The following is a 25293-nucleotide window of genomic DNA, read 5'->3' on the forward strand; positions in this document are numbered from 1 at the left end:
CCTTTGTTTCCTGTTTTGGTTTGGGATTTTTGGGGGGGATTTTTTTTTTTTTTAGCTTGGTATTTCATGATATCTCTGAGGCCTACAAACTTTTAAAGATGTAAATCTTCCAGCTCTCATGTTAGCTCCTTTCTTTTTCTAAAGATGATGAATTGTGATAAAAACAACCTGGATTTTCATCTAGTACCTTACAGGAATCCTGTAGCAAAAGAACAAGGAAAGCAACCAAGGCCTCCCTGACTCCTGTGGTTTTGTCATTTGAAAAAAATAGACGGAAATAGAATGAAGAAGAATACAGATATCTCCACCTTCAAAAATCCAAGCCACTTATCTCATAATTTCACAAAAGCTCTATTTTTAATATTTAATAATATGTTCAGGCCTAAACCCGTATCTATGTATTTCCAGTATTTACCCTTTCTGACAGGAATGGGTCTAATTTGCTTTAGTAAAAAAAATAAATCTCTAAGGTTTGCTATGACAAATGGCATTCTTCTATGAAGTAAGAATCAGAACTCTGTGATATCTTCTGAATTTCTCAATCTTTTAGAAGGCTGCCTCCAATATGAAAAGCTGTATTTGAATGTTACTGTCTTACTCCATTAATTTTTTGTGCATCTTCAGTTATATCAGGTTGTTGTTTTTTTTAATTAAAACCCCCAAGACCTTATCTTTTCTATTAGTAATTAGTACCCGCAGAGTTAAGTAGGTTAGTATTCCTTTTTAAAAAACATTGGCACATTTCCTCAGGTCAGTCTAAGAAAGGGCCAGGGTAACATGAATGGGATGGACAATGGAGGAAATCGTCTGGGAGATGCTGGCAACAGAGTAAACGATTTAGATCCACATAATACTGTCAAGAGTTAATCTAGGAGAAAGATGCTGTTATTTTTTAACTGATAGCATTCCCTAAAAAAGCTTACAGACAAAATAAAGAGCATCCTTGAAGTCAATTTCTAATTGATTTTACTGATTCACCTAAGGTAGTAAAGCAATGCTAAAAATTACTTATGTCAAATTTACATTAGCAACTGAATTTGAAGGGGAAAGGTAAAATAAAAAAAATAGTTAACCTCATCTGTGTTGCAAGGTCAATGAACTCTTAGAAAACACACAGCCTGCAGAAAGCTTTTCTGAGGACATCATTTTTCTCTGTTGTAAAGAACCTGCAGGGTGTTAATAAATTGAGTAGAATACTACATCTTGCTCTTAATACGATGTTTGTTCAGAAAGCACATTAAAGACTCATTTAAAATGAAGGTGATAATGCATAAGCATGGTGTCTTAATGATGAGAAATCACACCTTTCTTTTTTCCTTTCTCAGCTCCTTCCTCCACCCCTTTTTCAGAAGCTGCACATTTTATAAATTAGTTGCCTGGCCAATAAGTAAAAAGGGTATTAGATGTCTTTTAACATATTTGATTTTCCAGATGAAATGGAAAGCTTGAAAGATTCAACAATGATTGAACGTGTTTCTTCACTTTAACAGTTTTTTTGGCAAGCTCACTACCAGGGAAGCACTTCACTTCCCAGATGAGAATCTTATATTATAAAGTTACACTCCTATACTGAATGCAAGGATATTAAGAGATAATAAATGACCAAAATCTAAAGATTGAAAAATGTTGTAGAAAAGATAGCTCCTCTATGGTTACACATTTAAAATCCCTGCTTATAGATAATCTTGATTCCGAATGTAAAGCTACCATTTGCCATCTTCTTTATCAGCTTCCTAATTGGTTTAAAATTCTTAAAGTGTGAACATATATGTATATATACAAATAAATAAAGTATTACAAATACGAGTACAAGTGTATTGAAATGAGTAATCACACTAACACTGATACTGGGGTTATCCTTATAAAGGATTACCTTAGATCCTTTATAATGGAATAAAAGCATGGAAGATCTCTCCTATGGTAACCCAGCATTTAGAGGAAGTCAATGATTTCTAGACTCAAAGACTCACCTGAGAGTCTAGGAAGTGGCATATTCATAGTGAATTTCTACTCTAAGACAAATCTCTTCCTCCTAATTACGGAGATCCTAGGAAAGTACGGTGAGAATGTTTTGAATGCTGCAACTGCTGCCTCTCCTGTCTTATTTTGCAAAAGCACTATTGAAAAACTTATAGAACTGCCTGTTCCTGAAGTGTTCACAGGGCATTTTATGAATCAAAGAGGTATATGTGATTTGATAAGCACCAAATAAACACTGTTGATCCCTAAAATCACTCAATTTTAATGACATTCACTTTTATTTCTGCTGCACCTCACTTCCTGCTGCTTCCAGTGCACACACAGAACTCTGTCCCCTCAATAGAAAGGTGTCAAAGTGCAATCACTGACAGAAAAAAATGTGATTTTATCCCTTTCAGTGAGATTAGGTACATTTAATTTATACACAAATGAAAGCTATATGTCACAGAAGAAGTGGCACACAGCCTTTCAGAGAATATTATCCTCCCGAAATCATTCATCATCTGCCTGTCATTTTAAATCAATCATTCAGTATATTTTTTTATCAAATCATAAAGGCTTTAGAAGTGTGAGGCCTTATTCAAAGTGAATCAAAGTCAATGCAAGATTTATTTCTCTTGGTTTTCGATCAGAGCATTGTGTGAAGATACAGGCAGCTTTGACACTTTGCCCATGTTTATTGTTGTTAAACTTCCACAGAACTATAGAATATATATGAATTTACAGGAAAGGATCAAACACCTACTTTGCACCTGTAGGGACTGGTTCCCTGTACCACAGGTCCAGAGCCAAATCTAAACAATAGCATTTCCCACAGATGGTCTTTGCACACAAAAGTACTATCAGAGGAACAAGCCATAGGAGAGCTGTATCCTCTCTCTGATGATTTGAGAGAAAAAGTATTCTAGCTTGTTTTTTTTCAAAGAAATTTTCCCTCTTAAAAAGACAACCTGTGTTTACTAAACTGCCTCTTTAGCAGGCAGTAATCAAAGTACCAAAGCTGAAAGCTTGGTGTTTTGTTTGTTTGTTTTCCAGGTGTGGCTTTTGAGATGCAAGGTTTTAGTGTTTTAACATCCACAGAAAATTACAGACAGTCCTGAAAATCTTCAGTCTACAAGACACAGCAAGCATGGAGTGATGCCAACTACTGCTCTGATCTCGCAGGTCACCTCTTGGATCAATTCTTGTGATGCGAGATTTCTTTTATCTCAGTTATCCTTTTTATCTTCCATTTTTTTTTTGCTGAGCTACTTTTCACTACAGTTTTGTGCGGCCATTATTTCTACTAGAGGAAAAAAAATATCCTATTTTCAAAGCAATAATTCCATGACCTTTTGGCTTTACTTGTAAGTGCAGTTGGTACATAAACACTAGCTTACATATTATCCATCATAGCAAATGTTGTCCCTGAAATACCATGGACTTAGAAAACCATCATTTGCACAGAAGAATATAAGCTGACGTTACCAGTTAAAACATAAGGCATATTGAAAGTTTTTTTCATGTGGCATTTTAATTTGATAAACAATTCCTAATAGTCTGGCTTTCACTCTTCATATAAATAAGTGCATGCTAATAGGCCATCCATAAATCATTCCTTGTTACAATACAAATGAGATATCCCTTATGTTTATACAAGTGTGAGTACAATTAATATTGCAACCCAACTGGAAACAAAATTGCTTTAGTTAACCAACCATTGCAAGGCAATCAAATGTGGTATCAAATGTAATTGTGGAAGATCCATTTGGGGAATAGCAGTAATTATTTCATAAAGAATCCCCTCCCCCTTCTTCCAATTCACATTTTTTCATGCATCTCTATGCCAGAAAAGTAAGTGGACCATCACAAGTGTCAAAGCCTCCCCCATTCACTCTGCAGCATATAAGAAAATTCAATCTGACATGGCTGTTTCATTTAGAAATACTGGTTTGTACCTCTGATTTGTAACTGCATTAATCTGAAAACATTTATGTACTTTTCCTTTCTCTAATTGAACATGCAGCTAGGGAATTGGGCAATACTGATGGAATGGTTAGCAGAGAATGGCATTTCTTTATTTGCCTGATGTTAAGCGCTTTGGATTTGCCTTCAGAAACTTCACAAATACTACCCAAAACCTCAACAGTTTTCTAACAGATAAGTTTTATTTTAGGCTGTACATGTAAACTATAGTTCAGATATCGTAATTGCTTTGTGCTTAATCTTTTCTCCTTTTTCACTTCGAAGACATTCAGTATTCTTCATTATTCTTAATAACTATTCCTTTGAATAATTTTGCGATTTTAGTAAAATATTTATTAATTGTTAAAATTATTTTGTTATTCTGTTATCAATGCAAAATCTCAAACTCCATTATGACCTTTTTTTCTGCCACTTAGCTAAAAGCTAATGGTAAATATATAAGATACATGTTAATAACTCATTTTACATTTTCATTTCTGCTCTCAAGACATTCAATATGCACCTGACAAGCATTCATATATTAATTAAAAGAACATATGTAGCCCCCAGTGTCAATCTGTGTATTTTGAAAGCTATGCAAGGGGACCAAAGGATAGAAATATGAATACTTTATCTAACACCAAATATTCTCTGTACAGTGAATTAATGGGTCACAGGTTCCTAGGTTCAAATTAATATCAATTTGATATTTCTGTATTCATGGCTATTTTAAGTTTTGGTATACATGAATATAATTTCAGAGAAAAAAAACAATAAAATTTAAAAATTTTGGTTTAATTAATTTTTTTTTAACTATTGATCCTGGCAAGATCATGGAACACATCCTCCTGGAAATTAAGCCAAGCCGTACTGAGAACCAGGAGGTCATGCAGGAAGCCAGCATGGCTTCACTAAGGGCAAATAGCACCTGGCACAATTGTTGGCCTTCTATCACAGGGTTACAGCATTAGTGGAGAAAGAAAGAGTGACTGATGTCAGCCACCTGGACCTGTACACAGCATTTGGTACTATCATGCACAACATCCTTGGCTCTAACATTGAGATACATGGATTTGCTGAGTGGAGCATTTGGTAGATAAGGAATTGGTTCGATGGTCACACTCAGATTGTCAACAGCTTGATGTAAAGTGGAGACCAATGATGAGTGGATTTTATTAGATGTGGATTTGTGTTTCTATCAGTGGTTTAGTCCTAACTTATTTTTATAAAAGCAAGTGAATTCTCTCCTTTAGACAATTCTGACATTCTTTACATGAAATTATTAGCTGAAATAAGAAAAATGAGGCCGTGGGACCAAATCTGGATCATGGATTCTTTCCCTGTACTAGATAATTTCAGAAGACCATATCCAAGGAAACTGAATTATTATACTGTGGCATTAACCTGCAAATAAAACCTTTAACAATCTTCAATGTTTACATGCTTCTTTTGCTGAAAATTATACTCATATTTTGAATAAGGTGGTAGAATAGGCACTCTAGCAGTCTTTTAGTTGACACATCCCTTGTAGCTCTGTAGAGGCATTGGTATTATGACCAGCCCTCTTTGACCTTCATCTTTTGGATATATTCCACTGAAGGAAGCCCATATATACTTCCCTAGAAGTAATGTTGGTGATACTTTCTCTATAAAACTCTATCCTAGTGTTCGACAGCAATCTGACTGCCAAGGACATTGCTGATCGTGAGCTCATTAGAAGCAGAAATAAATTGTCCTACAGTGTTTCTGTCTGCAGTGACTCGTGCAATGCTGCTAGAAGGGCTTTTATCACCCAAAACTAAATCCTGGACAAGAAATAAACCTCATACAGCATGATGTTCACCATTCATAATGTGTATCATAATGTGTAAAGTACTATCAGAAGTACTTCACAAACCCTCATCCACAGAAAGTTTTACAGTATATCTTCTATTTTCCATCACAACTATTAGGAGTATGCATCTTCCAGTGAAAATTAAGTTTATCACAAAGATCTGTGTGCAAACTAATTTGAACAGGCATTTGCTACAAAGTAGGCCAGAACAGAAGAAAGATTACTTCTGGCAAAAATTGAACAAATTAAATTACAAGAGGCTTAATACATTTATTTGAAATTTAATTGCATAACCTAATGTCAAGGCTATTACATAGTGTGCACTGCTCCCATCCAAATTCAAGTCAGTAAAGCACAAGCTAGGTTTGCAGTTACTTTATTATAAATCCAACAGCTTTTTTTTTTTTTTTATTCTGACCATAGCCTTTGCCCTAGGCACAACATTAATATAAAATCACATTTCAAAATTACTTTGGGATCACTCCATGGCAATGAATTCTGCTAAGACCAGAAGCCTCTCTGGTATGACTAACTTCTACTGCAAGTAAAAGGCAAAAAGAAAACCAAAAGCTGAGACATTGTTGATGTGATGCCAGCGTGCTCAGTAAACAGCAAAATGATTAAAAAGAGCATCTGAGTGTATCCACACTGCTCTGCATTGTGTCCATCAAACTTGCAGGTTTTGTTTTCTATTCAAAACAGAGATAGATCAGCAGTAAAGGTTGCTGTAGCATTCTCATTATTGCAACCCCTATGGAATATGTGCTCTTTTACCATGTATTAGAAGTTGTGCCTGCACTGAGAGCACACTTAAAAGCATTCAGGCCATGTCTAGACACTCTTTACACTCCTAAATGTGAGTTACTCTTGTCTGAATTATTTGGCCTCACTTTAGGTATTTAGTTTGGGGTTTTTTTGTCTCTGTTTTCAGACGTTCAGGTGTCTGAGAAACACTGGATCAGAAAGACCATTCATGGTGGCTTTTGCTGGGGTAGATTTTATTTTTTTCAGAGCACTAGTATGGGGCTGTGTTTTGTATCTGTGCTGAAAGCAGTGCTAATAACACAGGGATGTTTTAGCTAATGCTGAGCAGTGCTTACATAGAGTCAAGGCTTTTCCTGCTCCTCACACCACCCCACTAGTGAGAAGGTTGGGGGTGCACAAGGAATTGGGAGGGCACACAGCTAGGGCAGCTGACCCCAACTGACCCCAGGGATATTCCACACCATATGGTGACATTCTCAGCATATAAAGCTGGGGAAGAAGGAGACATTTGGAGTGGCAATGTTTGTCTTCCCAAGTAACCATTACATGTGATGGAGCCCTGCTCTCCTGTAGAGGGCTGAACACCTGTCTACCCATGGGAAGTTGTGAATCAATTCTTTATTTGCTCTGTCTGTGTTCAGCTTTTGCTTCATCTCTTAAACTATTTTTATCTCAACCAGTAAGTGTTCTCCCTTTTACTCTTCCAGTTCTCTCCTCATCCCACCAGGGAGGGCAGTGAGCTGTGTGGGGCTCAACACAACATTATACAAAACTATTGTGCATTTAACTGTGCACCACTATGATCCTATGGGATGCGCAAAAACAATCTAGGTTTGTAGCAGCATCATGTAAAAGCACCACCTGTTTATATTTTCTGAAGAAACAGGTAATGAAGACATAATAAATGACTCTGACACAGCAGGGAACTGTGAGCTAAAATTAACAGGCTTACAATTATGCAGCACAACATTAATTTGGCATGCTCAGTAATAAAGAACTAATGTTGGACATTTTACAATCGTGTCACTTGTTTTTCAGTAAAGTCTGAAATGACTGATGAAGATAGTTCAGTGTTTTACTGGATTAGGGCCTCTTTTAGCAGTACTAGAATATTGTGGAGATGCAGCTATTAAAGTATAAAGATGGATTCTAAAAAATAGCCTCTGATTCCCAATATAGTCATATAGTCCTGTAGATAACCAAATCCTTCTGTATTAAGCTTTTTCCCCCATTTTTTTCTATCATATAAGTAAAAAAAAACACTTGTAAAAATCTTTTCTATGATTCTCTGTTTCAGTGTTTTTAACGGATATTAACCACCACTCATATGTCTTCTCTGTAATCAATCCTTGTATGTCAAAACCAGATGTCTTCTTATACACCTCAGATCTACATCCTTCTCTCTGTGAAGCTGTTTAAACCACAACGCTCCCCTATGACCTTCTGAATTTAAAAGCCCACTTTAGTCTCTAGACACCCAGGCTTTGATTCTGTTTACTGAGTAAAACCAAATCTCTATTCTTAGTCAATGACTCCTTCTGTGGTGAGTACATATAAACAGCATGTTTGTAAGACTATACTTAACATTTCAAAAAGGAAAAATACAAGAAGGTTAAAAGGTGAAAAACTGAAACTTACCCCAAATTCATCCCTCCACTGATGTGATGCTTGGTACTTTTCTGCTTCTTTAGCAAGGCGCTGGAGACCAAAGAGAGAAAGGGCATAAATTTTAGTATGCATTGATTCTTCACTTAGCAAAATCTTTCTTTTTAATTTTTTTCTATATATAATTTCTATAAATCTATGTTTTTTTTTGTATTCAGTTTGTAATTATGTATTTTTAAGTAAAGATGCACCATCTTATTTCAAAAATGTTATTCTTTTTTTGAAGAGTAACAGGCATCCTCTTAGAAGGCATTTTTCCTATTTAAATAATTGAAAATAAATCCAGTTTGTCCACAGCCCCATGGTAATCAAAGCACAGTGCACAAGAATGATCCAATGATGCTCTTTCAAATCAGTCTCTTGTACAGAGACATCCATTGGGTTGGTGACATGTCTTTGCAAAAAGCTGTTTGTCCACACTTGTGAGAAGTTTACTTAACTTCTGCATATAGAAGTTGCCATATCCTTCATGTTCTCCAGCTGAACTGCTCACAGCATCCCCCATGCCAGAGCCCTGGAGGCAAGCACCCATCCAAAAAGTAGTCAGTTCCCTTTGCAGAAGTAGCTACCTGGTATGAATGTAGTTCATGTAGACTCAAGGCATACCCTAACTTTTGAGTGACTTACTTAATTTTATTACTAAGTTATTCTAAAACCCAACAAAAAAATTAGTAAGTGTTTCTGGGGAGTCGTGGTCACTTTCCAACAGAAATCGCCTGACAATATCCACAGGATAGGGATGAAAACGCTTTAACAATATGTGCACAGTGAGCCTTATGATCCTCTTAACATTCAGATCAACTCCTACACAAAATGAATTCGTCTAAGTCACATTTTCAGTTGAGTCAACTGTCAGCTCTTTCTAACAACTAAAAGGAGTAGACCACAAAGTTCATATAAGCTGGAATGGCAGAGATAGTGCTGTCAGTATCTCACCTCAGCCTCCCACCTCTACCTCAGACTGGGGACAAAAATAGCTAGATTGTGAAGCAAACTAAAGATGCCTGTGCCCTTTTTGGTGACACAAGGAGAGACTAATTTTTCATCTCTCTCAAAGAAATCATGCCTGCTTACATCTGAGAGATGCAAATGTCATGTCTTGCTTTCTCTCTTTTGATGGAAGAGTCTCTGGAGAACACCAGCAGAAGAGCATCACAACAGCAAGCTGACACCTGACACATCCCATTCTCCCTCTCATTACAATGAGGGTTTAATCAGGTAACATCTCTCTAACACTGTGACCTACCACAGTTCCCTACAGGCTTCTCTAATACTAAAAAGTTGAGATTCATATTTGTATACGTAAGAATACGAGCAGAAACGGTTTTAAAACAAACATACAATCCAGTATTTCTCCATATTAGGTTTTAATAACTTTTTACTCCATATCTCTGTATTTGTGCTGTGAAGATGAAAGCTATGAAATGTTTTCAGTCCTGGTATGAAGCTCTATTTAACATCACCTTAAGTGGAGAAGGAAGAAAGCTAACATGTAACATAAACATTCTGGCTTTCTTCAAGGTAAGTACTTCACTTACTTCACTTACTTCAAGGTACTTACTTCATCCTTATAGGCCCCCTTCAGATACTGGAAGGCTGCTGTGTGGAGATGACATAGCATCCTTCCAGTATCTGAAGGGGCCCTATAAGAATGCTGAGGAGGGACTCTTCACTAGGGACTGTACTGATAGGACAAGAGATAATAGGTTAAAACTTAAACAGGGGAAGCTGAGATTGGATATAAGGAGGAAGTTCTTTACTGTTAGGGTGGTAAGGCACTTGGAACTCGATGATATTAAGGTCCTTTCCAAGCTTAACTATTCTATGATTCTGTGATTCTAAGGTATTTTTAAAAAGTCCTGCAATCTGCTGGAGAGCAAGGATTCTCAGATGAAGGCAATGAAATTCAGGTTATGCTGAATTGAGAAACCATGACCAGGAAGAGAGGACTGCAAAAGCTAACAAGGTACATCTATTCTTATGCTTTTGGAGGATGCCTGACAGCTGTGAGATGGCTGTTCTAAGTAAGAGATCACAGGGGCTGATGCCAGATTCAGCCACTGTGGCTGACACAGTAGCATATCAGATTTAAGGTGCTTGAATACACCATGATTAAGCAAGCATTTGCTCAATAAATGTTCCTAGATTCAACAATTATTTCTACCTCTTTTTTTAAAAAAAAAAAACTAACTTTTTTTAAATCGGTAAGAACTGTTCTCTCCCTTGCTGCTTTCTCAATAGTGTGTAGGGTGCCTACAGGTAAGTATTTTTAACCAAACTTTGAAAGATGTCAAGAGTTACCTACCACTAGGTTTCCTTAAACCTTTCAACGAGAATAGTTACCTTTAAAGCAAAACAGTTATGGTGGAAGATAGATAAGATGCAAGTGTTATTTAGTCCATCAGCCTATGAATGGGTTATTTTTTAAAGGGATTACAAAAGAGATTACACACTCACATAAGAAAAAAAAAAAAGCATAACTAAAAACCCCAAAGCCCAGCTGCCTGTCAACCTCAGCACTATCCATTTTGAAGGTCTTGTCCTGAGGTTCCAAGTCATCTGGAAAGACAGCCTTTGATGTAGCACAGACTGCAAGAGACCTGAAGAATCTTTATCTGATCTGTAAAGATCAGCTCCCTAGAACACCTATTCATCTTTCAAACTTCATTTTTGTGCACATCATATCTTTATCTCCTCCTAACCAGCACAGAATTCTGTCAGCTGATGGCACAATTACAATTGTATTCAGTACAATGAAATAAATCTTTTTGTGCTTTTCACTCTAAGTATTTTATCTTGAAAATATTTCACTACCCCTTGATATATCAAGATATCATAGAATGTGTAAGCTAGAGTTATTAGACATCAATACCCTTACAAAGCTTTCTAAAATACCAAATCCATGGATTTTTAGTTATTTTAGGAAGACAAATAGCCAGGGAGAACATATCAAGTTTAAATACCACAATGTAGACACATACAATGAACTTCAAGTCCTGATTTTAAAACACAAACCAAATATTCAGTCCTGTTCTTGCCTGAACAGTGTAAAAGCCACAAAGAGTATTGCAAAAGCAGCTTTGAAAACAGTTTTCATATATGTATCTGGAATACAAATATTGTTCTTCTTTAGATTATTATGAATTGCACATAAAATATGAGAGAGAAATATGAGGAAAAGATTTGGAAAGACTAGGATAAAGTATCTGAGGTGACAATAGAAGACTGGTACTGTGATTTCACTACAGCTTTAATACAGACCAACAAAATTTTAAAGAAAAGAAATGCATTTGTACTTCTGTAAGCAATTCTTTATTTGCCTTTAAAAGTATTCTGATCACTAACACTGTGGCACATGAGTTTCCAAGAGAATTCATATTTCCCTACCTCAAATAAGAACGTGTTTCCTATGCATTGCTGTATTCCATTATGTAAATACCATCATCCTCAGTATAAATGTAACCAGAATTTTAATACTTACACAGATTTTAAAAGATGATGACCAACAGTAGTGTTTTAGTTTGTGCTTATCCCTAACCCTATTGAACACACACTACTTCAATATTACGGAATTTCCATATGCATATGGTAGGCTTGTGGTCCAGCAAGGAGCAGGGAGCTGGACTTAGTGATCCTTATGGACTCCTTCCAACTTCAGATATTCTGTGATTCTAAGGTCTGCAGTGTGGTTTTATTTCATATATTTACACTGCAGTGTCACAGCCTCTCTCCCACTCCAGCATCTGCTGTGCCACATGATGTCAGTATGATCTGAAGCCTGTTAATGAGGAAATTCGAAGCACATAAAGTACCAAACAAAAAGTGTGTTTATAATTGCTCTCCTGTATGCAACATAGACCTCATATGATATATTCCCCAGTTACTCTCTGGAGCCAGTTTCTCTCTCATTATGTGAGGCAGGAGGAGTCATAATGAAAAGCAGTATGTTAGAGGCCTACTAACACTGTGAAATTTATGAAAATACTCTTCCTACAGATTACTGGCCTAAAATTGCACATAATCTAACACAATCAGAAATCAACTTTTTAAAAACAAAAAAGCTGATGTTATCATATGCTGGACCACAATTCAAAATAACACCTCAAAGGTTGTTTTACACTCCTAAACATTACCAACAATATAAATGGATAGGTTCGTTTTTTTTTTCCCTAATCCAGCTGTAAATTACAAAATCCAATTTAAGTTAAAAAATAAACAGAAAAATCCATATTTTGTGTGCTCGTTTAATGCATTTCAAGACATTTCTGCTTTATTCACATGAACAGTGATTTTATTTCAGACTTTATCAGTTTTTTTAAGAAGATGACCTCATTTCACAACACATGTTCATGTTGTGGTTAAAGTCCAGTCAGTAACTCAGAACCACATAGTCGCTCGCTCACTTCCCCCTCTTCCTCCCCACCACTCCCAGAGTAACTATTAATTCAAAACAATTAATGCTTGTCACGAATGCAATTAGACACACTCCGGTCAGATCTGTCGTTATTTCAACCCTTTGTGCCCCACATTGGGAACTGCTGTGGTTAGAGCCCAGCTGTAAACTAGAACCACACAGTCTCCCTCTCATCCTCCCCTTCCTCCCTGCTCCCAGAGGGATGGGAAGGAGAATCAAAAGAAGGTAACTCACATGGGTTGAAATAAGAACAGTCCAGTAACTAAGGTATAACACAAAACCACTACTGCTACCACCAATAAAAATAATGATAAGGGAAATAACAAGGGAAGAGAATACAACCACTCACCAACCACTGACTGATAGACAGCCTGACTGAGCACTGTTCTAACCCTTCTGGGGGACCCCCCACTTCTACATCCTTGTCATGACCTGCTGTGGTATGGAATACCTCTTTGGTTAGTTTGGGTCAGGCATCCTGTCTTTGCTTCCTTCTGGCTTCCCCTCCTCCCTGACAGAGCATGAAACTCAGAAAGTCCTTGGTCAGCGTAAACATTACTGAGCAGCAACTAAAAACATCAGTGTTATCAGTGCTGTTCCCAGGCTGAAAGTCAAAACCACAGCACTGCACCAGCTAGTAAGAAGGAGAAAAATGACTGCTACTGCTGAATCCAGGACAGTATGTTAAAAAGAAACGTAATGGAAAAGAATTCCTATCACCTTGTACATATTTAGAAGACAGAGCTTTAAAGGTTTTTTCTCTGTTGACAACTATAGTGATAATCATTCTTTATGATTAATGCTAACTATTATTCTCATTATTGCATAGAATAGACTAGATGAGACTAGAATAGAATCATAGAATAGTTAGGATTGGAAAGGACCTCAAGATCATCTAGTTCCAACCCCCCTGCCATGGGCAGGGACACCTCACACTAAACCATATCACCCAAGGCTTCATCCAACCTGGTCTTGAACACTGCCAGAAGGACCTTAAAACCATCTAGTTCCAGCCATGAGCAGGAACACCTCACACTAGCCATCTCACGAGAGCAGAGGGGCAGGATCACCTCCTTTGACTTGCTGGTCACGCTCCTTTTGATGCAGCCCAGGATACGGTTGGCTTTCTGGTATGCGAGAGCACACTAAAGCTGGCTTATGTTCATTTTCACATCAACCAACTCTCCCAAGTCCTTCTCTGCAGGGCTGCTCTGAATCTCTTCTCTGCCCAACATGTAGCTGTGCCTGGGATTGCTCTGACCCAGGTGTAGGACCTTGCACTTGGCATGGTTAAACTTCATGAGGCTGGCATCAGCCCACCTCACAAGTGTGTCAAGGTCCCCCTGGATGGCATTCATTCCCTCCAGTGTATCAACCGAACCACACAGCTTGGTGCCATCTGCAAACTTGTTGAGGGTGCACTCAATCCCACTGTCCATGTCATCGAGAAAGATGTTGAACAAGACCGGTCCCAACACCGATCCCTGAGGGACAGCACTCGTTACTGGTTTCCAGCTGGACACTGACCGCAACTCTTTGTGTGCAGCCATCCAGCCAGTTCTTTATCCACCGAGTGGTCCACCTATCAAATTGATGTCTCTCCAATTTAGAAACAAGGTTGTCATGTGGGAAGCCATTGATTAAAAAAAAGATCAATAGGAAGGAAAATCTGAACTAAACTTCTTGATATTACAGTATTCCAGGTGAAGTTAATGCTTTCTGACATTAGTAATCATATTGAGTTTAACAGGGGAAACTGGAATGTGGAGACCCTAAATTAATAGATCACATATGTGGCTTTTGACATCTAAAATGTTGTGTCATAAAACCATCTATCTCTGACAAAACTTTTAGATAAGTCAAAAAGGATAAGCCAAAATACTATTTGGCACAGTACCACTTCTCCACTAAATAGAAGCAGCTCTTCTCTAAAATGTGAATTAGAAAGAGCTTTTATCTCTGTTTTTTTTTCTTTCTCTTATTGTGTGGATTTAAGAATTTAGCTAATGGTATCAAATTACCTGATAAATTATCATATAAATGAACTGCAGGTGCAAAACCATTGCTGGAGGGCACCTTTCTGAGTAACAGAGAATAGGACAAATCAAATGACAACCAGCGGGAGCACAAAATCGTCTTCTATGACTGGAGCACTGAGTCCAGTTCATGAGGTATGAAATATGGTTTGTGTGGAATATCCTACAAACTTAATAAGCTGCAGAATGAGTGTACAAAATAATTCTGTTCAGCTATTATTAACAAGCAACAAGGAATGTAGGAAATTTTCAGCAGAAGGTAAAGAAGCAGCATTTTGTTAAATTCTACATTTTCCCCATTTATGTGGAGAAGGAGGGAGGCTGAAGGTTCACTTCTCAAATCTGAATATATGTCTAGGATGCTTGCAATTGTTGGATTTGAGAAGCTGGGCAATATTATGACAGCTTGATATTGCCAAGAAATGTTTTAGTAGACACGAGTAAGACAGAGAGAACTGTAGATAATAATGGCATGAAGAAAAACTATCATAAAAGAGGAGTAAGAAATGGTCTATCAAATGCATCTTGACATCCAGGAGTGAAATTTTGCTAGAGTGGTGTATAGAAACAGCAAAAGACTACTTCTTTCAACATGTAATTCATCCTTCTCATTTGCAGAGGTATCAAGCCCTTAGAGCTTATTACATTTTCACTCTAATAATTTATATGCCTTTAATGCAAGTCACATTAGTTTTATATTTTCAAACAAGCTCAAAGTGAAGGATACGTGCGGAAACCATTAGACTGAAACTGCCAACTGCTCCATTACACCACCAGCTCCAGCTCACTGTCTGCCTTAGGAAATTCTTTTAAGACTCACAGATGAGCTAGGAACCTCACAGGATTGGAAGATGACACGTATATTGAGAAGGCAATGCCTTGTTACCCTGATATTCAGCTGTAGTGTATGTGTAGTTTTTTTAGCAACCCAGGGTGAAATCAGGACTACACACACTTATTCTAGAAATATCAGATCTAACCTGCTCAAAAATAAGTGTTCTCAAATTTTGATAATGTAATTTTCCTCTAACTTACAAGAAAAAACCCAACTTTAACTTAGATGAAGCTCAGCTTGTTTCACAGCTCCTTTAATATCTCCTCATTAAGTATCCAGTTAAAAAATTAAAAAATACAAACCTTAACTGCTTAAAAATTATACATGTCAGCAATTCCATAAAAATCTGACTAGGATCCAAATATGAATAAACAACTGAAATATGCACAGAACTGACTTATTTAAAAAGGAAAAGTAGGGAAAAGAACAAATCAAGTAAATACCTCATTAAAAGTCAGTTAACTTTTAAAAAAAGGGGGATGATAGAGCAGCTCTATTTTGCATCATTGCATAGTCAAGCTGAACAATAAATTCTACAGAATGTTATAGTTTTATATATGTTCAATAACAATATATTGTTATATCAACATACATTTTACATAAATTGATAACATTTGATATGTATTGAATATTTAATTATTCAAATTACTATTTGCAGTATTTTTTGTTTAAAATTATATTATTTACATTTTTATTATCATCATTATGATATTAAAATATCTGCTAGTTAATGCAATTCACTGTACATAGGTATAACTATATATATTCACTATAACTAGGTATAACTACTATAACTAGGTATGAAACACTACACTGAAAGATATGTAGTCAGTTCTGGATTTACTCACACTTTGTGTATCACAAAAGACATTTAGATGTAATGCTGTTATAATCCCAAAAGAAGATCAGAAACCTGTCAATTTAGTCTCTGCTGAAATGATAGTCAAATGTCCCTTTGGCCCCATCATCAGATACAGCTTTAAGCTCACTCAGAACCGCATAGGTATTTATATAAAAAGCAAAATCCAGACTTTCAAGAAATAACGAGAGTGAACAGAGAACATTATGATCTCTTTCTCTGTAGGAATGGGACTAAATCTTTTGATTTCATTAATACACATTCATAACCTTAACCAGCTCGATAAAGTCCAAAGTAGTTAATGATTTATAATAAAATTGAGATAACAGTGAAATCTGCACTGAAATAATGTTTCCAGACATGGACTCAGGAAACATACAACTTCATTCATAATTAAAATTCAGAGCTTGAATGGTAGTACCATAATGTGGAATTAAAACAAAAAACAACAAAAATCAGCATCTTCTTTTTGGTCCTCAGATGTATGAAACAGAATCAGTCTGAATTTCACTGATTAAAAGTCTGTAAGTCTGTTAACAAATTAATCCTCTACATAAATATACATATATATACATATATATATATAATTAAAAATCCCAAACCCACAGCTGAATAACAACTGTGACTTTAACACAGCAAGGCAGTGTATTAACAGCTTTTCATGTCAAGGAAAAAAAAAAATGGGAGCAGGTGGTAGGCTATAGCTGCTGAATAATCAACTTGATCTCATCAGTAGTCATTGAGTAAGAGCCAAGAAAACACGTTACTGTTGGCAACAACAGAAACAAATGAAACATTAATACTGCATGCTATTTTCAGGCAACATTTCCCTAATGGAAGTAATTCTAGTCAAAAGAAATAAAAGGAGTTTAACTGTGAGTAGGGAGAAAAACGAGTGCAAAAGAAAATGGCCTTCTACTAGTAAACCCTAAAAATGTATTTTATTTTCCCACAGATAGTATGTCAGTCAAGACAGCCATGCTGGAAACACACAAAAGCCTTAACTGCTCCTACACCTGCATCTTTGCATTGCTGTAACAAGATACCCAGAGCTCCTTATTTTCTCTTTTGATAAACAGTGTAACAACATGCTGCTTCCAAACTTTCTCAAATATCTTTTAGAAGAGGTGTTGAACTCCAAACCTTCTCTATATATACTATAGCGTATACTATTATTTTACCCTCCAACAGGAAGCCCTTTCAGATTGTAATGTAAAAACACTCTGCAATTAAAGGTAGAGAAAAATGTAAGAGCTGAATGCTAAATCTGGTGTCTTTTACCTTTCCTCAGCCCATTTAGCTTCTGTAGTATTTTCCAACCTGTGTATACTCAGACACACCTTAATTTCTCTCAAATTCAAGTTTTATCCTAATATAGATGCTGCATTCTAAAGCAAAGGTTGCTGAACCTATGGCATAAAACACTTTTAGTCATTGTGATCATTTCTCATGCAGACACAGGTCCACCAAAGGGATATAATTCTTAATTATATAGCCATTGGTATAGCTATTAAAAGATCCATGATAATATATTAAACATTTCAGCAAATGTTAAATATCTCTCAAAGTCACTGAGTTCCATAAGAACTGTCATCTAAAATCTTCACTCTGCTGAGATTGATGTGAGGATTTCCACTGTCTTCACTGAGATTTCACTCCTGCTGCCTCAAGCCCTGTGTGTGTGAGATCATAAAATTCATAAGCAGAGATATTCTTCTAGATTCAGTGATCTGAAACAGACATGCACTGTTTTGGCCATTCTTTCTCTTCACCACCTCCTATCATGCCTGCGTCACATATTGGACAGTGCATTACCTTTATCTTCTAGGCACTACAGTGCATTTCTGGGCATAACTGTGATTATAAAGAAAATCTAACCTGGTTAAGGTATACCATAAACATCTTCAGTAAGAGAGTTAGTTCACATTTGTGTACCATAAGATCTTAAAAATGCACTTACATGTGAAAAAAATATATTTTTTTCATCTTAAAACTTCCAGTTTAAAAACTATTGTCAGGGCTACAAAAGTAATTAACTTTTCACAATCGCTGTGAAGTAAATAATGTTAATAGTATTTAAACACATAAGGAAAGTGAAGTAGAAAGGTGAAATAATTTAACCAAAGTTACAAAAACATTATTGTCAGGTGCTAGTAACACCTAAGCCATAAGATTTAGCCTCTTGCTGAATACAATGTATTTTCCTTTATTTTCACCCTTTTTATAATTCCATATATGACCTATAGCTATATTAAAAATGTATTTGACTACCTTATTGAGTGATGTACATATTTAAATCAACATTCAAATGATAACTTCCTTTATATATAAAAGTAGATATTTTTTCTATTGTAACCCTGGCAGGTGACACCTTTGAGAACCACTACAAGCAGTTTGGGTTTATCTATGATGACTTCTTCCAAAAGGTGCTTAATTAGGATGTCTCACACTTTTCCGGGTATGAAAATCTAATTGCCACCTTCTAGCTCAAAGAACAAAATCAAGAAGCATTACCCCATCTTAAAACTGCTCCTTCCTTATGCCACTTCTACATCTGATCTTATTTCTTTTTTTTTTCAGTCTTGTATGCTTCTTTTCTCTAAAGGAAATATATTGAACCATAACAGCTAATTTAGCACCATCCTAAAAGTGTGTTTTCTTTGATTTCAGCTACAGCTACTTACTGAGAATCATCATCAGAATCAAGTGGAGAATAGAAAAAGGAAATACAAAAAGGCTAACACATAATTATAAGAAAGTAAATGGACATGTCAAGAATGTCAAAGTACAAGTAGATCTTAAAGCAAAACATGGCAATACCTTGCCATCTGTCTTCTCTTTAAAAAAATAAAACTATCATTTCCCTTTGGAACTGGAAATATTATCAGGCACAGAGATATGTGTGATGATGATGGCATAACAAATAAACTTTTTTTATCTCTTTATTTCTGGAACCATTAGTCAACCTCTTTTGTGATTTTCTTGGTAAGTTTGTGCAGTGCACGAAATATATATAGATATATATATTTGTGCACAAATATATATAGATCTATAGATATATGTATATATATTTGTGTACAAAATATATATGGATCTATAGATATATGTATATACGCATATATGTAGATACGCATATCTAGAGTGGTGATTGTATTATTCGAAAGTGAGCTGACTGCAGCCATTATACCTAAGTTTGTCAAAACGGTATAATGCTTTCTTATAGTTACAACAAACCTTCTGACATCTTAGATGCTGAGAAAAATCCCTAAATCCCTAAAGCCTTCTGAAACCTGGATTTAGAAACTCCTTTACACTTTGAACAATGTCAAATAAAAGACATTGTATGAAAAAGCTGAGACAATGGGGTCTTCGTGTTGCATATAGATTGCTTCTTAAGGCCTTCCTTTCCTATCTATGATTTGCATCAATTCTTCCCACATATATTTTTGTCAAATGTGAGCAAAGTTAGTTCAGTTATTTGTTTAAGTATAATAATTCCTCCCTCTGTGGGCAATACTTTGCCACGTTAGCAAGTGAAGGCTTCCTAACACTTCCAAACAATCTAGAATAGTGAATATTTCCAAATGCTTCACAGCAATTAAATAAAATGAAAGTCTTGTTAAAGTGAACTTTTTCCCAGGCTGACATAACAGTTTCACAAAAATTATGCTCATTTCAGTGGAAGGACATCTCTTCTTTCTTATGTATTTCATGTCCAACCAGAAACGAATATACAATGAACAGATATTTATGCACTTGGTTTTACATAAGAATTGTTTATGGTTTTCTTGAGTAATAACATTTGCAATGGTTTAAGAGCTGAATCATCAGTATATACTTGAATCTTCTATACATATTTTATTATTACCTTCTCCATCTTAGCATAAATCCAGTCAAAGGTCTGAGAAAGAAAGCATGCTCCAATTTGGAATAGGAGGTTATTTTTCCTAATAATACTTGAAATGTTTATTTTTCAGAGACGCTGTTTCTAGGCATAGCACATTTGACAATGTCATAGAAATGCAGTTCTTTCTTATTTTTAAACTATCAAGTTGTCAGGTTTGTTTTAAGTGGAATCCACAACATTGTACAAAAATCTGCTCAGTCAGAAGTATCTTATTAAACGGATTTAGGTTCGCTTGGGTTTTCTTGCTGCTGTTATTCTGTTGTTGTTGGTGGTTCTTATTTTGTTTGTTTTGTTTTTTATTTTAATTTATGGCAATAGCACTAATTAGATGATGCCACAATTCCTAAACAGATTATGTTACTGATGCAAAACCTAGGTAGATAGTCTGGAGATGGATGGAAGGTAAATCTGGGAAGCTGCAGAATAAGATATCCATGCCACACTTGCCCCTAGAGGTCTATACTGCATCTATGGACTATTTAACTCTGGTCCAAATATAGTCTTATACCCTACAGAACTATTCCTCTACTGATATTATCAAAATTAACTGCTCCGCATTATAAGGCCTCCAACACTGTCTTCTCTCTTGCCTCAGACAAAGCAGCCTGACTTATGGCCAGAAAATGAGAGACAGATAATCAAATAGAGTAATTCGACTGATCTTAAGTACAAAAGACTGTATCTGAGAGAACACTCTTTTAGGCATAAGTCCATATCATCCAGAAACTTCCTGTAAAATACAAGGTATATGGAGATTTCAGTACAATCTCATCTGCATTATTATTATTCATTTTTACTCCCTTGTCAACTGTAATTTCTTATTCTGCATTTAGAACTCTATTATCCCTTGTCATGTAAGGTTTTAATGTTTGTCACAAAGATTCAATAAACCATATGTGTCTATGTGTACACAATGCTGTTTCTATCTCAGACAATATATTTATGGTAATCCATATGGGTTTGAGAGCCTAACAGCTCTCCGAAGTACCCAGATTTGGTACTTAAACAGGTTTATGAAATCTAGTATCATGGTTGCCTTGAAAACAAGTGAGTACTTTTATGCATATTAAAAATACTCCTTACTAGTGTCTGTTAACCAAACTGTGCTGTACTGTAAAGAAACCTATTATTTCTTACTACAGCACATGTGCTCAGTCTTGTTAGCAGTCAGGGGACCCATTTCTGTGCAGGAAGCACAGTAATCACTGCAGAATTGAAACATAGTGATACACAGCAAACTTTTTATGCGGCTGAACTCTTTGGATACCAGAACAGAACAGAAATCCCTAAAGACTAAATGTTCAAACACAATATTAGAGAACATCTTGAAGTGTAACTTTGCTAATAGCACAGGCTGAACTGAATTTATCTTCTTCAGTTATTTAAATCTCATTATATATGCCCTGTTTAGTTCCCTCTTCATTTAAATTGATATGGAATATAAAACAATCTCTAAATAATTTAGTTGAAAAAACATACAAGCTAATTAAGAGCTAAAATTTGAAACACAAACATATTCCAAATGCCTTTTTTTTAAGACTTTCTTTTCTGTTTTGAAGGTGTCTGGGCTTTTTTTTATTTTGGAAAGACAATGGGTTTTTGTAGGGTCTTTTCCCAGACTAAAAAGTGTTGACAAAGAAGCCCCTAGGTTTCAGTTGCTTTGATTTTTTGTTACCAATAAGGGTTTGCAGTCTTTTTAATACTGTTGAAATTGTAATTAAGTGAATGAAACCTCAATGTGGCATTCTTAACCATGCAATGTGATTTTCTGTAATTACAAATTAAAATAAATGTCATCATGATTATTAATCTCTTTCTCTAATTACAACTTACACACTCAAATGCCACCTTACAAGATATTACCAAGGTCAGGCTTTGCCGCAGATGTCATTGGGAAGGACGGAGGGGGTGCAGCAGAAAGAGGCTGTATTAATGCAGCAGCACTTTCCATTAATAGATCCATGTGCCTCAGACATGTAGAAAGCAGCAATTACAAATAAAACATCACCTCCTGTAAATCACGAATTGCTCTACTGAGTACTTCAACTACATGCCAAATAGATCTTACAGCAGGTATTTGTACACTAAGGGTCGAGGTTATCCTTCCTCAACAGTTTTCAGGTAAAGATCTGCCTGAGAATGTGATAAATGCAAGTAGTATCTATTTAACATTTTCAATTAATCTATATTACCTAGTTTCAAAAGTATAAGAATTAGCCCAAAAATATTAATGATACTCTGTTCCTCTGACTTAAACTGTATCATCTTTGTTTTTTTTATTCTTACTCTTGCTTATAATATTTCAAGTAGTGCTTTTATCCTGCAAAATATGTCTTATCCTGTGTTCAAATGCACATTAAGACATTATGTTCACACTCTTGCTCAGTGCCATTTATAGTCTTCTGCAACTAGTCAGTACACAGTTCCAAAACTTTTTAGTTCTCTTTATTTTTTCAATCATAAACCCTATTAATGAAAAATCTCTCTTTGAAATATGAAAAATAAATCACTGTTTCTGATAAAATAAAAATGTGAATATTATTTCAAAGAACTAAAGAAATGTTTAAGTAATATTATTACAAATAACACTATTCTTATTTAGCTTCCTCATTAGCAAAAGTGTTCTGGAGACAAAGCTCTCTTTATCTTAACAGATAAAATTATCTATTATCTGAACTGTTCTCTGACTCTTACCCTCACACATACACACATAAATTGGTGCCTGCAATTGTCTAACCTATAAAGCTAAATCACACAGAACCTGGCAACACCTTAACTTTATATTGTCAATTTAAGCCTTAGATCTCAAATGTGAGAAGAGGCACCTACCATTTTTTATTTAGAGAGGAGTTGCTTTGTAGCTTAATTAAAGCAGTGTCTGACAGTTTAGAAGATGAGAATTCGCTTCTCCTGCAAGGTTTGACAGCATCCTCAGCTAAAATGTGATAATGCAACTTTTGCAAGAAATAATGCAATGTAACATCAAATCTTAGCCCTCAGCATTACAGAATTCAGATTTCAATAGACTTATTTTTCTTATATTTCTGCTAACTTATTTAATAGAAATATATAACTGCCAACTTAGTATCTAGGATTTTTAAGTGAAATTTTAATGTACTTTAGAACAATGCCTGTAATGTAGCTTTATAGCTATTAGCAAACATTGAGAGAATTATTGTCATAGTAACCTACTTTACTTTAGACCTATTTTAGGGAGTCTGTACATATTTACAACTAGATATCAACACAGAAGTAATTCAACTATAAACCAAATAGCTCAGGATTGTTTTTTGTAAATTTGTTGTGGGTTTTCTGGTTGTTTTTTATTTGGTTATTTGGCTGGTGTTTTTTTTTTTTTTTGGGGGGGGTGGTTGTTTTGGGTGGTTTTGGTTTGGTTTGGTTTTGGTTTTTACTTTAAAAACAGCCATTTATCTGAATGAAGAACTTTGACTGAAGTGGTGAAAGTGTTGTCAAACAAAAATTCCTCATATCCATAGTAGCATTATTGGTCCAAATAGGCATTACAGCAAAGAAAAGGAATAGCAAGGGGGAAGGGACACCTGAAAAAAAAAAAAGGGAAAGGGAGGTTTTCTTTTAAAAAAAGGGAGAAAGAAAAAAGGGAAATTAAGTACGCATTTAAGACTAATTTCTCTATGGTCAAACTTATCTTCCAGGTCAAAGAAAATAAGAAATCAGACTATAGATCTTAAAACCTCAGCAAAAGGGCCAACTGTGAAAAATAAATTTCTGCAAGATCCATCAGAGAGAAAAAGAGGGAGATATGCATCTGACAGTAAGTCTCACCTACATCTGAAACCTGCTCTGTGTCTTGGCCATGTTAAGCAATATAATGTATTTTACATGGATTTCTGTATCACACCCTTCAGAGTAACACAGTTAAAAGCAGTGTTTTCTTCCCCCTGGCATGTACTAAAGAAATAAAGATGAACTTCCATTCACCCTAGTTTATATGAAACAAGAAGAGACATTCTTCACCAGTTTCTACACAAAGAATGTGTGTGTCTAAAAGTGGCTAAGAATGCCTTAAGGTGGCTAAGAATACCTTAAGGTCATGCTCTGGCTGAAACAGTGTCATTTACTTCCAGTAGAATAAAAAGGATGATATGAAGGAGCTAGCCTACAGAATACACAATTAATTTTATTCCTTTTCTTTTCTCCTCCAGCTATTTGGCATGCTGGAACACTGGAGGAAAAAAAGGAAGGAAAAATGAGGGAAAAGGGAAATTTTCTGTTTTATCTTTTCTCAAAGTAGTTTTGATACTTTTGCCTTTCCAAAGGCTGTGATTTTCTAGACTAAGCTTGTGCTCACTTAGAGCTTGCTGTCTGCTGAGGGGAACTCAGGAACTCTAGTGAGCACAAAGCATGCTGTTCTGTTTTCCAGAAACAACAAATTGAAGTAATGCTGCAGCTAAATCCTCTGAGGTACAACCCAGAGACCCAAAGGGGTGGATCTGTGCTTCCTTTCAAGTCTCAGTAATCAATCTCAGGGTCATACCAAGTGCTAAAACACCTGGCAGACTCCACTGACATGTGAAAAGTGGAAATATCACCGGGACTACATTTTATCACACCACTAATGTTGCTTGGCAAATCACAGACTTAGTGAATGAGACCTTGACTATTCTAGTTCCTTCCAGAAGAAAATAATTGGTAGCAAGTTGTCAGCTCACTGTGCACCGCAATTCTTGTCAGGCCTAAGGTGTCGGTGAAAGCAAGCAAAGAGTCCATCTTCATGACTCTCCACCCCTGCATAGTTTGATGAGCACTAGGAATTAGCCTTGCTTTAAATGCCAGGCAGCACACAGACACACTTGGCTGTCACTGGGAATATGCATTCAAATGCTATTGGGTTTTCTCAAATTTCTGTTTTCTTAGCATGCATGAATGAAGAAAGAGACCAGATTTAATGTGAGATTAAATTACAATAAATTCATCATAATTGATTTTTAATTAAATACTTTGTTTATCAGAAAGCAACTAAGGATAAAAATCATAATGAATCTCCATCCCCTGCTGCATACAATATCTTGGTC

The 25293-nt window shown here is 35.8% G+C and overlaps 1 protein-coding gene across 2 annotated transcripts in view; it reads right to left on the bottom strand.

Annotated features, from left to right (window-relative positions):
• CACNA2D1 (calcium voltage-gated channel auxiliary subunit alpha2delta 1) overlaps positions 1-25293 on the bottom strand; it is a 398283-nt gene that overhangs the window by 206976 nt on the left and 166014 nt on the right. For both annotated transcript variants that reach the window (XM_013128868.3, XM_031048307.2), the window contains exon 4: positions 8162-8221. In XM_013128868.3, coding sequence (XP_012984322.1) covers positions 8162-8221 — 60 coding nt within the window. The remainder of the gene's footprint in view (positions 1-8161; positions 8222-25293) is intronic.

This window comes from Melopsittacus undulatus, chromosome 5, assembly GCF_012275295.1.
Source record: "Melopsittacus undulatus isolate bMelUnd1 chromosome 5, bMelUnd1.mat.Z, whole genome shotgun sequence".
NCBI lineage: Eukaryota > Metazoa > Chordata > Aves > Psittaciformes > Psittaculidae > Melopsittacus > Melopsittacus undulatus.